General features: G+C 44.0%; 1 protein-coding gene across 1 annotated transcript in view; it reads left to right on the top strand.

The window, feature by feature from the left end:
- The first annotated feature begins 2152 nt into the window (after positions 1 to 2152).
- ALPK2 (alpha kinase 2) overlaps positions 2153 to 13386 on the top strand; it is a 28707-nt gene continuing 17473 nt past the window's right edge. The window contains exons 1-2 of the mRNA XM_009992733.2: positions 2153 to 3646; positions 9440 to 12311. Coding sequence (XP_009991035.2) covers positions 2270 to 3646; positions 9440 to 12311 — 4249 coding nt within the window. The 5' untranslated portion in view covers positions 2153 to 2269. The remainder of the gene's footprint in view (positions 3647 to 9439; positions 12312 to 13386) is intronic.

The raw sequence follows: 13386 nt of genomic DNA on the forward strand, positions 1-13386 counted from the left end.
CCGAGACTAAATTGACAAAACATGTTGCCTCTCTACTGCCTTTTCACTGCCTTTTCCCACTCGCCCTTCTTCTCATATCAAAAATACTGAGCTCCTGTCCTCTTGGGTCCCTTCATGCACTCCAGAGGCCCTGTGCTGGCCCGGGTTGCCTGTGGGGAGGTGCTGGAGCCAGCAGCCTTACGGCAAGGCTGCCGCAGCCCCGCACCCACGAGTCCAACCGGTGAGGCTGAGCACATGTACTCAGTAGCACGTACACGTGTGTAGACAGCACACATACGTGTTGTGGGGTGGGAGAGGGTGCTGGTCTGGGTTCCCTGTCTGCTGTTGTTCCTCTGCCTTCTTTGCGTGCATGGAGTCGGACTGCGTGTCACACAACCTGACATTGTCCCTTCCATTATCCCTCCCATGAACCATCCTCTCTCCCTGCTCTTTCCCTCCCAGGTAGCTGTGAAAGGGTGTCTGTGGCAGGGTTTGCCTGAAGGAAACGAAAATGCACCTAGCTGCTTTGTGCTCTTTCCCTGAGAGGCGGCTTCCAAGCAAGCCGTGCAAGCCCCGTGCCGTTTAGCCATTGAGCTCCCATCGGCTTCCCACGTACTTTCTTACCGACTGGCTTTGATCCCTGTCCGCGGTGGGCTGTGACACGGAGGTGGGTGCTGACAGCTCCAGTGGCTGCTGTGCCTGTGGCCCCGCAGGGAGCAGACAGAGCGCTGCAGAGTGCTTGAGAGGGCGTGGGGAAGGGTTGCTGTGCCAGGGTGTGTGGCTGGTGGTCTTGCAGCCAGGAGAGGGACATTAGCTGAAAAAGGTCACGATGGGAGAAGCAGAGAGAAGGAAAAAGAGAATGGATGGAGTGTCCTTAAATTGCTTCATCAGATTAGCAGGATGGCAAGAAAGTTTTTCCTGCTGTAATTCATGTCATACCAGTTCTGTGAATAAGAATAGGTCACTATTTTTCAGAGCTTTTAGTCTGGCATCCCCCACGAGATCGAATTTACTTGAAACTCAGTTCTGCTGCACTACTTTCCGTGATGAGTAGATCCCTGGATGGTGGAAAGAGTCCTGTTGTGATTAGCATGGGTACTCTGTGCCGAAGAATGACCCACAGTGCCTCTAGTGCTATCCAAAAACATCTCAAGTATCTAAAATGCTAAGGTTTGGGAATGCTTAGGAAAAAAGGTGGTTTTTTACAGGAAGAGAGCAATAATTCCTTATTTCTTTGGATTCAGCTAATGGAAGCCTTTTGGTGTATTTTACTTTGGTTTTATGTGAATTCTTCATTGCCACACAATGTTGCTACTGCACAGCTATTTGAAAGTAAGCCTCAATATGAACAGGAAATTGAGGCTAACCAGCCTTATTTCACTATTCTCTCACCACAGAAATTACAAACATCAAGCCAAAGTACAATAGAATTGCTTTAAAACTGGAATAGCTCTATAAAACCGAACCAGACTGATTGTTCCAGGTATTTCTACAAACAGGTTCTGCAATTTGTGTCCCTATGATGCCAATTCCAGGAGTAGCCAACTGTTGTGCCAATGCGGCTACCAAAATAGCAGGTCCTTGGTACCTGTAGAAGTTATGCACATACGAAAATTAACATTGTCTGCAGATTATTAGTTGCATGTAGAAATGTCTAAACGACGTGCTAAAGCCCCTTTTTGTGTATGCACAGGCATGCTTAAGAATTTGTTTTCCTAGCACGAATCACTCCAGACAGTTAAAATGTGTTGCCATTAAGTGCCATTGCATAGATGGCTGGATTATAGTTACTGCTTTAATGTTTGATCTTGGTTTTGAAATAATGATTTCTCTTTTTTGAAAAAGTTTGCAACTATGTGTCAGTTGACCACCTTTTAGAAAATATGTGTACCCATTTTAGAAGTAATTTTAAACTTAAGGTTTCTTTTATTTGCAGGTGCACAGAGCAAGATCTGCGCTTTGTTGAACAGCACCGGGAAACGGTTTGACAGCTAGAATGACCTGCTATTCAACTTTGTCCAACTGGAATCAGATACAAAACCTAAAACTTCACCAGAATTTGTTGTTGACCTAAATGACAATGTGGGAGACTTCAGGGTAAAATGAGCAGAACGGGAAACATTTTGCACGACACAAGAGTTATCCCTGTGAGGGTGGTTGCCCCATGTTGATTTCACCAGATTCTGGCTCTTCAAAAATCAGTGGTTTACTGCTTGAGAAGCTCAGAAAAGCGGAAGTATTGCCCTCGTTTGAGAAAACCCGCAGACACTTGCCTAACACAGAAGACAACATGGATGTAAAAAATGTATCTAAAACCCAGGAGAATATTTCCTGCCTAAGGGATTTGTCGGAGAATGGTGATGACCTAGTTCATTTTAACAGCATGGTCAGTGTCGCTGCTGGAACAGCAGAGAAATACTGCAGCAGACAGGTGCATTCCCACCCTACAAATGTAATCACTTGTCACACAGGCAACTGTTGCCTTAGCACGGAAGACTCTGTGTCTGGTCAGTCTCTGGCAGATATCCAGGCGTGTAAAAAGACTGGGCTCGTTCGACCTCTAACCATGAATACCCTGTTCAATGAGCAGGCAGATACTCCCATAGTAAATCACAATTGTCATGTGAAAGATGATTCTGAAAATTCTGCTGCTAATCTGGAGATTAATACAGAGAAGATTCCAAGAGTAAGTGATGACTTTTCTGATGATGACCTAGAGTATTTTGAATGTTCAGATGTGCTGACAGCGCATGAAAATGAAATCTGGCAAAAGAAATTACAATTTTTATTAGAAAGTGATGATGAAGATGATTTAAAACTGAGTAAGGATTGTGATGGGTGTGCTTACTTCCTCAGTGAAATGCCTTGTCTGTTCCAAGTGTCAGATGACACTACGCCTATGGATACCACCATTGGCTTCTGTGGTCATCAGTCAAAATTCAAAGGAGTAAATGTAAGGAGAGACCCCTCTAGGTACAGCCAGTCGACTTTGCAGAGAGAGATGACTCTCACTGTTGGACACCACCGAGATAAAAGTGCTGGTGGGAAAGACAAAGAAAAGCATAAAGCGCCTCTTGCATCTGCAGCCATCGAAAATGAGCATCCCAGAACTGAAGAAGGAAATCGTGGAAGTGGCCACTCGGCTGCAGGTTTCTCAACCGACAAATCAAAGAACAAGGATAATATACGTGCCAAGGCGGACGCCTCTACGAGTTGCATAGGTGCTTCTTTGACAAGTCAGGCTTCGGAGATGATGACGGAAAGCAGGACGGACAAGGACTGGCTGGGTGAAAGCTCGCTGCTGCTGGAGGAGGGGGAAGGAAAATTGCCGGAGGGAAATGCAAGGCCCGCTGTCTGTGCCTTAACGGAAAGTCTAAGAAGAAACCTTTTAAAGTTGTTAAACCCTAAAGAGCTTTGCAGATATGTAAGTACCATTGGACAGTCTTTTCAGCCTGCAGCAGAGGTTAGGGAATGCAGCGCTCTGTCTCCCAGTCAGGAAGGTCTCCCAGTCGTTTCAACACAAACCCCCGCGGAGGCAGAAAGCTTGCCAGGGCAGGCTGGTTTGTGTCCTGCAGAAGGGGCAGATAAGGACTGTCATTGGGAAAGGAAAAGGACTTGGGGCCTGGCTGAGCAAAATCGGATGCCAAATGAAAACGTCTCACCCTGGGTAAGTAAAGTGTTTGTCGTTTAATAGAAAGAGCTGCTCTGCTGATTTGAATGTGTTTTATTCTTGTTTGTCACACAATAATGTAAAATATAAAGTACTTTGAAAGATACTATTCATGTACTTCTGAATGACAGCTATGGCTGGGAAGGAAATCTGGTTTTGAAAAAGGCCCAAATAAACCATAAGCTGTTCTAATTATAGAGTGAGACTGATAATAGTCAGAGGCGCTAATGGGACTCTGGACAGCTGGATAGGGAAATCCAATATGTGGGCTGTTGCACAGGTCTTATCAAAGTAATGTTGCTTTCAACCCAGAAGGGTTCTGAGATTCCTATCGTGAGCAGAGAATGTCTTGATTTACTTTCTTTTCAGTTTGTATTCAAAGAACAAAATTGTCATCCCCTTACGGTGCTGGAAATCTGAAAAAAAATCAACAGGGGTTTGCTCTGAATTTATAACAAAGAGAGGAATTTAATCCACAGAGTTCACGTTGCAGAGGTGAATGGAGCCTTGCTTTTTAAAAATAAAGCAATGAAAGAGTCAGATATTCCAGTTGAAATGTAATAAACAGTTAAAAATAAAAAACCTGAGGTGGTGCTCTCTGTATACTTGCATATTTTATGCTGTTGGTAGGAAATCAGCTAGGGAAATCAGAATACTTGTGCAGACTGGTGTGATGCTCCATCAGTTTTCATTAGTGGGAGAATTGGATCATACTTTTCGCACAGTAAAGAATCAAGATGCATACCTGGGTATCCAATCATGAATAATCTTATTATCACCGACTTTACTGATTTGAAGGTGCATAGTTAATTACAGAGAAAAAAATATTTATGACAAATGAGCACCAGCTTTTTCCAGTTCCACATGCTTTTCTTCATCTATATTATTTAAGCAAAAATGTGTCTCAGTTCTGGGCAGTAGACAGATGTTAATCTCACCACTGGGGTGTCTTAAGCAGTCAAAAATCACTGAATTCTTCTGCCTGGAAAACATCCATTGGTTTCTCTGTTTTTATAGTACATAAAATTCCAATCCCATTTTAGCAGCACATAATGTTCTGATGGGGAATGCCCCCGCTATTGAAATTCACCCACTGAGAATTTCTTGACAGTGTGTATTGCTGTGGTTTGCCAGAGGCATTGTTTCCTTTTTTCCAAGGGCAGTACAATAATTTAAGTCCCAGAACCCTCTTAGCAAAGAGCGCCTGTTACGTTACTGTAAGTGCTGTGGCCAAATTTCCGATTTGCCAGTTAGCCTCTTGCTGCCCACGGTCACTCTGTATTTCTTCTCTTTGTGTGTCCATGACCAAAACTTTACATTAGATAAAAATTAAGTAGGAGAGAACTACTGATGTACAGAGAAGGGCTAGAGATGAGCACCAACCAAACCCCTGGCTTTAAACACGCGTGAATGAAGATGAAATTTAGGTGTTAGATGGTCAGGGTGGGAGGCTCCTCTCATGACCTCATGGTCTAGCCCCAGATGAAATTCTTTATTTATCTAACGCTTCAAAGCAGCTTAATTAGTACGAGGTCCTAGAAGCCAAGTGTGCCAGCTGTATGATATGGCAGACGTACAGAGAGCCAGGAGGCTCCACGTTTGCAGTGTGTCATTCAGAGCCAGTCTCTGTGCAGTGTTCAGCCTCAGCGCACGGTGCTGGTGTCACTCCTGAGCTACAGAGCCATGGCCACGGCCTGCCGAATGCCAGCGATGTTGGTGGAGCCCTGCTGGAAATGGCAGGTTCAGAGGGATTCCAGGGCACAGGCAAAACACTTAACGTGTACGCCGATACCCTGGGGAGAATGGCATGTGGTGTTTGTATGTTCCTAGAGCCTTTTTTTTTCTGCTGATTAGATCTACTATTCGTCCTGCTGTTATTTTGCTTTGGCTCATGTCATAACAGCCTCTTCTTATAAAATTTGAGAGATACTTGTTTTGACCTTCCTGGCATAAATTTACATCCCTTCTAGATAATTTTAAATTTTATTGTACAAAAAGGAGAGCAGCAGAACTGACACAGGACTTCCAAGTAATTGGGTAATCTTGTTGTGCACAGAGAGTATTTTGCCTAGCACGTCATACCTGTGCTTTGTTAGGTTCCAGGGTAGCCAAAATTGCAAGGACTGCACACGCCAAGGCAGCTGTTCCTGTGTTGGGCTGCTGGCCCTGGTGAGTACGAAGATGGGAGCTGTCTGCTGTTGCGTGTGATGTCCTAGAAGCCACCATGTGTAATGAAGAACGCTAATTTAGAGTGTTCCGTTGCTGCAGCACTCTTAAGTTTAGAGCTTCCTGCTCTGCAGTTAGTACAGAAATGCAGGTGCTAGTTGTGCTCCCTGTCACGAGGGAGAGGCTGTGTGCTGGGAGCAACATGCAGAAGATGTGAGAAAAAGGTAGAAAGGCAAGAAGGGAGGTAGGAGTTGGGTTACACAACAATGGAAGAGCAAAAGGAAACTGTTTGAAAGGGTGTCAGAACAGTTATGACCTCTGCCCATGAGGAGTTAGACTGAGACACAGCAAATGGTTTCACATAGGCCAGTAAACAGCTGTTGGATGGGAACTGGTTTAACAGCTGGCTTTGCATACAGAATGGGTGAGGACTTCTGTTCCAAAACAGGAATGAGTAAGAATTGCTGTGCATGCCCAATACATAATTTTCAATCAGCTTATAAGTTGTTTCATTTTTCATTCCAATGTTTTTAAAGTACATCTCTGCCTCTTGTCTCCTTTGAGTGAATAGTTGCTGGGAAAAAAAGGAAGGTTTTCTGGTTATCTGAGCTCAAAACCTAGTCAGTTATAATTTTTTATGAGACATGTATTCTTGCTCCCTCTTGGTGCAACTTGCCACCACTCACCATTCTTTTGCTGGAATTTTGAAAAAGCAGTTTGCCTAAATCTGTTTCCTGTGACAGACAAAGCTGGGATCCAAATCTCCTCCAGCTTGGAATCTTAGCAGAAAGATAACATCCGTTTTTGTCACCTGTGTTATAGTTGGCTCCAGTCTTTCCTGGGAGACACACAAAAAATCCATCCATTGGAAAATCCTTGCTGCTTCAGAGCACAGACTCATGACAGCTGTGCGTGTCAGCCTGTTGCTCTATGTTGTTGTCAAAGGCAGAGAACTTGCTTTCTGTCCTTTGAAATACTATAGCTCTTATTCAGCTTCCTCTTTTTCGACCTCTCCATGTCTGTAAGTGCTTGAGACAGATGCCAACATGGACAGACACAGGCAGTAGATAAAGGGTCCTTGAAATTACCAGCCCACTTTGCGGTGGGCATGGGAGATCTGTGTATTTCCAGTTTCGTACCAACAGCAGGCAGGGACTGACTGGTCATGTCTGACATACTTAGGGAGAATTCCGCAGTTTTAGCGGAAGCTGTGATCGAGGCTGCTGTGGCTCTGCTTTGCAGAGTTTTGAGGGGAAAGTGGAAGCAGCAGGAGGAACACTAGGCTCAGACCAAATGCTTAGAGCTGACTGAGGAGAGGACTGGAACTGACTGTAGAGACACATCCAGGCTCACATCCCCCTTGACTGGAGAGGAGAGAAGGTGTGTGTCTAAACTCAAAGTCCCAGGGCCTGGCACCTTCTCCTGCAGAGCAGACTTGAGCAGAAGACCAAGGGATTGGGAATCAGAGGGGACTGCAGTTGTGGAGCTGAGGTTCCTAGGCTCAGAGTTTCTAGGTAAGTATGCACTGGCCAAGGAGTTTTGAAGACAGTGTGGCAACTGCATGGTACTTGGGGTGGGAATGGCAGTTAAAGTCATTGACAACAATTTTCTATATCTCTTCCTTCCCCATTGTCCACAGCATGTAGTCAGCTCCACATCCTACTCAAGCTGAATGGCGAAACAGAAAGGATGAAAGGAATTGCAGCTGAAGTGGGTGGCTTTTGCAGCCCAGAAAAGGAAAGCAATATTTACTACAGCCGGTAATCCTTTTGCCATGAACTTGTGGAAACTAAGCACCTAGTGTCTGAGCAGCCCCTGCCGCCACCTGAGCACAGAGCAGCACGTGGGAAATCCTTCACTACATATCCTTCCCTCAGTAGCACCACTTGCTGCTTTTCAGAATCGCCTCTCTGGCCCATGTGTCTGCGTCCGTCGCACCTTTGCGGCGCTGTTGGAGCCTGGAGGACTCACCCGGAGGGTACACCGCTGTGTATCACGGGTGTTCGTTTCGGCCCTCCAGCGCGTCATTGCGAGTCAGCAAGTAGCGATGGATGGAGCTGGGGCTCAGGGAAAAAAACAACACACAACAGTTATGAAGTTGAGTTTGGGGCTGGATAAAAGCTAAAAAATGTCTGCAAATATCGGTGGTTTTTAAACTCATTCTGATGTTTTTTAGCATTTCTTCATTTCTGCTGGGAGTAGGTGCAAAGCTTCAGACAACTGCTAGAAAGACACATGGTCAAACGTACAGACTAGTTCATGAGGTCCGTGTTGTTATATCCTGTTAATGTCTATTTGAAAGTAAATATTTTTTTTCAAAGGTTGACTACTAAATTGCTCTCTACTTTTACAGATTGTTCTGGCAAATGAATGGTATCCAAAAGCATAAAGCATAATTCGTTTAGGAAACAATGTATTTTTGTCTGGTGGAAAATTGTAGGCTTCTCCATCTAGGATTTACTATATGGGTGAAACGTGCTCACCACCTCCACGGAACTGATTTAGTGCTGAAGAGGACTGGAGAAAATCCTGGAGAACAACAGCTTGGCAGGGACACTGGAAGAATAATTTCGGAGTGAAGGCTCAGTTCTGAGGGGAATGGTGAACACTTTAACAGATTTTGTACGCCAGGCAGATGGCAGCGCTTTCTGCACCCCGCGCAAGCCCAGACATCAGGCAGTTGTTCTCTTTAATAAGGTCTGAACTCCTCGCATAAATTCAGTTCAGTTTCCTCAGTTAGTTTAATTGAGGAATGGATTGTTTCTACATAAAGTGACAATGTGGAATATTTTGATGTAGAAGAATAAAGGAGATGCAGGAGGAATGTGGGTTTTTACTTCCTGCCCCAGTTTTCCCAGCAGTACCCCTAAGGTTGCAATGCATGTCTCATTGCTAGAGGAGGGCTGAATATGCCTTATACTGAGCAATTCCTTACTACTGGGACAGAGGCAAGAGCTGGAATGATCTCTGGCACTCTGTTTGAAGCGAGACTTGTTACCTCAAGGAGTCAAGAGCTGAGCAAAGACAGATTTCAAAGACGGCCTAAAACCGACCCAGAGATGTTAATTTTCTCTGAAATACCTAGTGTGGCAGAGGTGGGGTGCATTCTCTGCAACTTTTCAAGGTTGATACATAGTAAGAAAGCATCTTTGTGAAACTTAGCAATGCCCATGATGGAAGCAAAGGGAAAGGCAAGCTCCCAAAAAACTGGTCTGAGTAGCTCCAGAACTGCATCAGTTTGAATTATGTAATAATTACGTAAGTTTGGTGGGATGCTCCGGCTGTTAGCAAAAGGCATAGATAGGATTTGATTTGATTTGATTTGATGTTATCTGTTTTTAACTAGCTGGACTATATCAGTCATTGATCCTCATCTTGATTAAATTTTATATTTCTCACCATTTGGATCCAGATCTGAAACTTACAGAGTTCAAGACTGTTAAGACCCAGGAGTTTGATTTCAGTCCATGAGGTTGATAGCTACAAGTCAGAAACTTGACTGTTGACAAATACTGGGAGGAAAAAAAAAAAAAAAGTACATTTCAAGCCAGGACTCTAGTTCAGGTCTGTGTCAAGCAGCAATTCTATTTTTTAATTACATTTCTCTTTTTTTCTTCTTTGTAGAATCAAGCTGCTGATCTTAAAGTCTTTACCCAGAATTGTGACAGACTTTGTATGGAGCCTGAAATAGAAAAGGAAGGCATCTTCATGACTTCTGAGAGTGCAGGAACTATCCATCCCGCTTCAGATATGCTCTGTACTGAAAAGACATTACGAGCAAAAAATGCAAATTTACAGACCTATTCTCAAGACCATGCTCCTTGTGATAAGAGAGAAAGTTGTCACCAACAAGTGTTCTGTGAACAAGGAATTAATATTATTAGTGATGGAAACAAATCAAAGAATGACGTTTCACCTTTTCCTTTATGGGATATGGACTCTGTTCCTGACAAACAAGAAAGTTTATGTGCTGTTCTCTCTTCTGCAAAGCTGTGTGATGAGCCAAGGGAGGAAGAGCAAAAATATAGTTTTGACTTCCAGAAGAGCAACGACACAGATATTCCCTGCAGTCTATCATGTGATGAGTCTCAGTTTGAAGCTAATCCCAAGTCAGTCCTGGAATCTGGAGAACCCGAGTGCAAAGGAGATGCTGATGTATCTGCAGTGCATGACAAGCTCTGGAAACTTCTTCGTGAAGATGACTCAGACTATCAAATCCCACTTGAAAACTGGGGGATCACAAGTTCAGAAATTAGGCCGACAGGTACCAAAGTCACAGACCTGAACTTTGTGCAGGAGATCTGTTCTGATCGTCCTTTGCCAATAAATGTGATAGAAGAGCAGGAACCTATTACACAGCCAGACAGTATACAAAGAACAGAGAAAGAAGAGAGCAATATTTCTGATATTCTGCTTAAAACAGATGAAGCATGTAATAGTGCATCCATAGGAAACATTCGCCTTGCACAAGTGGTAGAAACAAGTGGTCTATGTCCAGATTCTAGCACTGGAAACGCAACAGAAACACCATCCACTTGTGTTTCAGTGGATGGTATCATCCTAAATACAGGGGAGTGCTTGGAGCAGAAGCCAAATCAAACGTTAACTGACAGCAATGGATCTATCCAAATGACTGTTCCTTGGGAAGGAAAGCTTACCGTTAATAGTGCCTCCCAAACGTGTGGGGCAGATTCTCCTCCAAGATTAAAAAGTGCACAGAGTAGTAATTTAGCATGTGACAAAGAAAACCCGGCTTACGTGTCAGATAAATCACATGGGACAACTGGACAATTACTTCATACTGAGCACAACATATCTGTGATAAATGAGCCCGTAACCGGTAAAGGATGTCATTTTAGGGACTGTTATCCAGCAAGAAAAGAACTGGCTTATTTCCCCAAAGAGAAAGATGCTTGCCCCAGTGAAAATACCACTCAGTTCACACATGAAGAACACTCTTCTGTTAACACCATACACAAAAGTTATGAAGAGAATTTACAAGAAAGAGGAAATCACTCAGACTTGAATGCACAAAATGACACTATTTCTGACAGTTGTCATCTTTCAAAAAATAATGACTGTCAAGATTTTCGAGTTGTTTCTAATGTACAGAAACACAGTTACCTAATGCAATTGCCTGGTTTAATTAAGACTCCTGAAACCATAACACATGAGAATCTACCCCAAAACGTAGACCAACTGACAGAAATAGAAAAACAAGAAGTGGCATTCACCCCCTCTTCTGAGGATCCATTTTTAAGAGATTTTTGTGTAGATGTGCCCAGATATCAGTCAAGTAAAACAGGAGAACAGAGAGAGACTTGCATAGGTGATGAACAAAGGGCTGAAACTTCCTGTGACTCAGGAGTTAGTCATGTTTCAGGGAGTCAGACTGCAATTTCCCCTCACAATACATCAGAACAACATGTATTTTTTGTTGACAGCACTTTCAAGTCTGATGAAGAGTTAAAAACAGATTCTTCAAAAAAGCACACGTATGCATCTGGAAGTGTAACATCACTTAGTGCCCCACTGCCTAGAGAGGCTCAAAATGGGTACCACAGCAGAGCAAACGAGGGTCATAGAGGCATCACCAATCAGCCAGATATCCAACAACAGGCTGTAAGAGAGACATTGCCGTTCTGCACACCGGTGAGCCAGTCAGAGGGCCTTCTTACCAGTGTATCAGCAGTGGGGAATCCTGGCCCAGTGCAAACTGCATCCACACAAACTGCAGTCAAGGTAGAGGAAAACTGGAGTAAGTTGGAAACTTTCTGCAAAGCATTGCAGGATCAGTTCCATAGGGTACCTGAAGAAAATAAGGAGGAAGCAGTCTTGTGTGAAAGTAAACAAGAGATTCAAAGAGCTGTTGAATATAACTCAGATGAAGCTGAAACAAAGTCTTCTTTGCACACTTTAACTGGCTCCAAGGCTCAGAGACAGATTATGAACATTAGCACTAAGCCGTCCTGTCCTGACTTGATCTCTCTCAGCAAGCTAACTGAGGCTGATAAGTCAGTTAAGTCTGCTGAGGATGGCAAAGATGAAGAAGTCATGACATCAGAGAGCGTAGTAAGTGGTTTAGTTAATATGCCACCAGTTGATTCGGGGAGCAACCAGTATTTTCAAGAGCAACCACCCTACAGCAGAACTCAGCCATCCTCCTTAGCGTTGACCACGTGTGATCCATTCCCGGTCAATGTGGAAAGGCCGAGAAACCAAGAAAGGCCAAAATCCTGCCAGACATCACCAGCGGTTGCTGAGCCTGAGCCCATCAAATGTAAAAAAGACACAGCAAAGAGTGGGCATTTAACTACTGGGGCTAAGAAGAAATTGCCGCCAGCAACACTGTCCAAAAAACCCCGCCTGGAGGAGAGAGGCAATGTCAGCAAGGAGCCTGGCTGTGTTAAAAAGCCTGGGAAGAGTGAGGCAGGCATGATTCATAAAGAAGATAGAAAAGAGCAAAGGAAACTGATTTTGAAAAAGGAGAGCAAAGGTAGGAGAAAACTGATTTTCATTTCTGTCCTTTCGCATCGTTCTGGCTACAGGATGAAATTCAAACTTGTTAAGCATGCTTACCCTCACTGGTGCTAATTCCCAGTTCTGTGAACTTAGTAACTGGTGCTGTCCCCGTGCCACAGAGCTGAACTCTCCCTAACATCCTCCCCCTAGCTGACAAACATATTAAATTTAGGGAGTTTTTAACCTGTTTGAAATAGTTACTTTTTCATTTGTCTCTTCGAGTAACTTTTCATGGATGTGTAGGCTAATGGTCCCACGTAGCCACGCACCACAGAGCTCCTGCAGGCCCGTGTTGTTACGTTCCTGCAGGGCTGTGTTCCCAGTTATGCTCCAACACCGTGGCTCCCAGAAGCCATTACCCTCTCCTGGTTACCAGATGGCTTTATTACTAGCCCAGTGTTATTGTTGCTAGTAGAGTGCCCCGATAAACATAGTGGTTTGGAGTCCTGCCTGATGAGGGATGGCTGGTTCCGCGTTCCTTTTCACTCTGACGAAATGAGCGGTATTCAACTGGCATGGAAAAGGTGATTGAAGTGGGGTTCAGGGTGCTTGTCAGAGTCCCTAGGAGGTTGTGAACAGGTAACCAAGATGCAGACTGGGTAACAGTTAGACAGATGAGGTATTTGTGGTTTCTATGGATGCTTTGCAAGGACCAAGGTCTTATTTTTACCTTTTGACATAACATTTCATGTTCACATCATAAAATAATTTAATAGATCAGAACAAGACTGAACAGTGACTAAAGGTAAGCTACAGAACTGTGAAGCTCTTCAGAGATGTAATTACAGTGAGAGTTCTGCTTTTTCAATCGCATTTTAAAAAACCCCAAGCTTCTCTCTGCTCAAAGATGCGTCCGTTGCCAGAGAACCACACGTGTGGGAGGAGAGACACATTCCTTCAAAGCAGAGCAGGCAAATGGCAGTTCTGAGAAATGCCTGATCTTTTTCCGTGCACCTGAGGCTGTGCTTGAAGAATGTTTTAAGCATTCAGGCTTGCATCACAGAAGACTGAGTTTTCTTAACCTGCTTCTGATCTGCTTTGGTCTAGAT

This window comes from Tauraco erythrolophus, chromosome Z, assembly GCF_009769465.1.
Source record: "Tauraco erythrolophus isolate bTauEry1 chromosome Z, bTauEry1.pri, whole genome shotgun sequence".
In the NCBI taxonomy this organism is placed as follows: Eukaryota; Metazoa; Chordata; class Aves; order Musophagiformes; family Musophagidae; genus Tauraco; species Tauraco erythrolophus.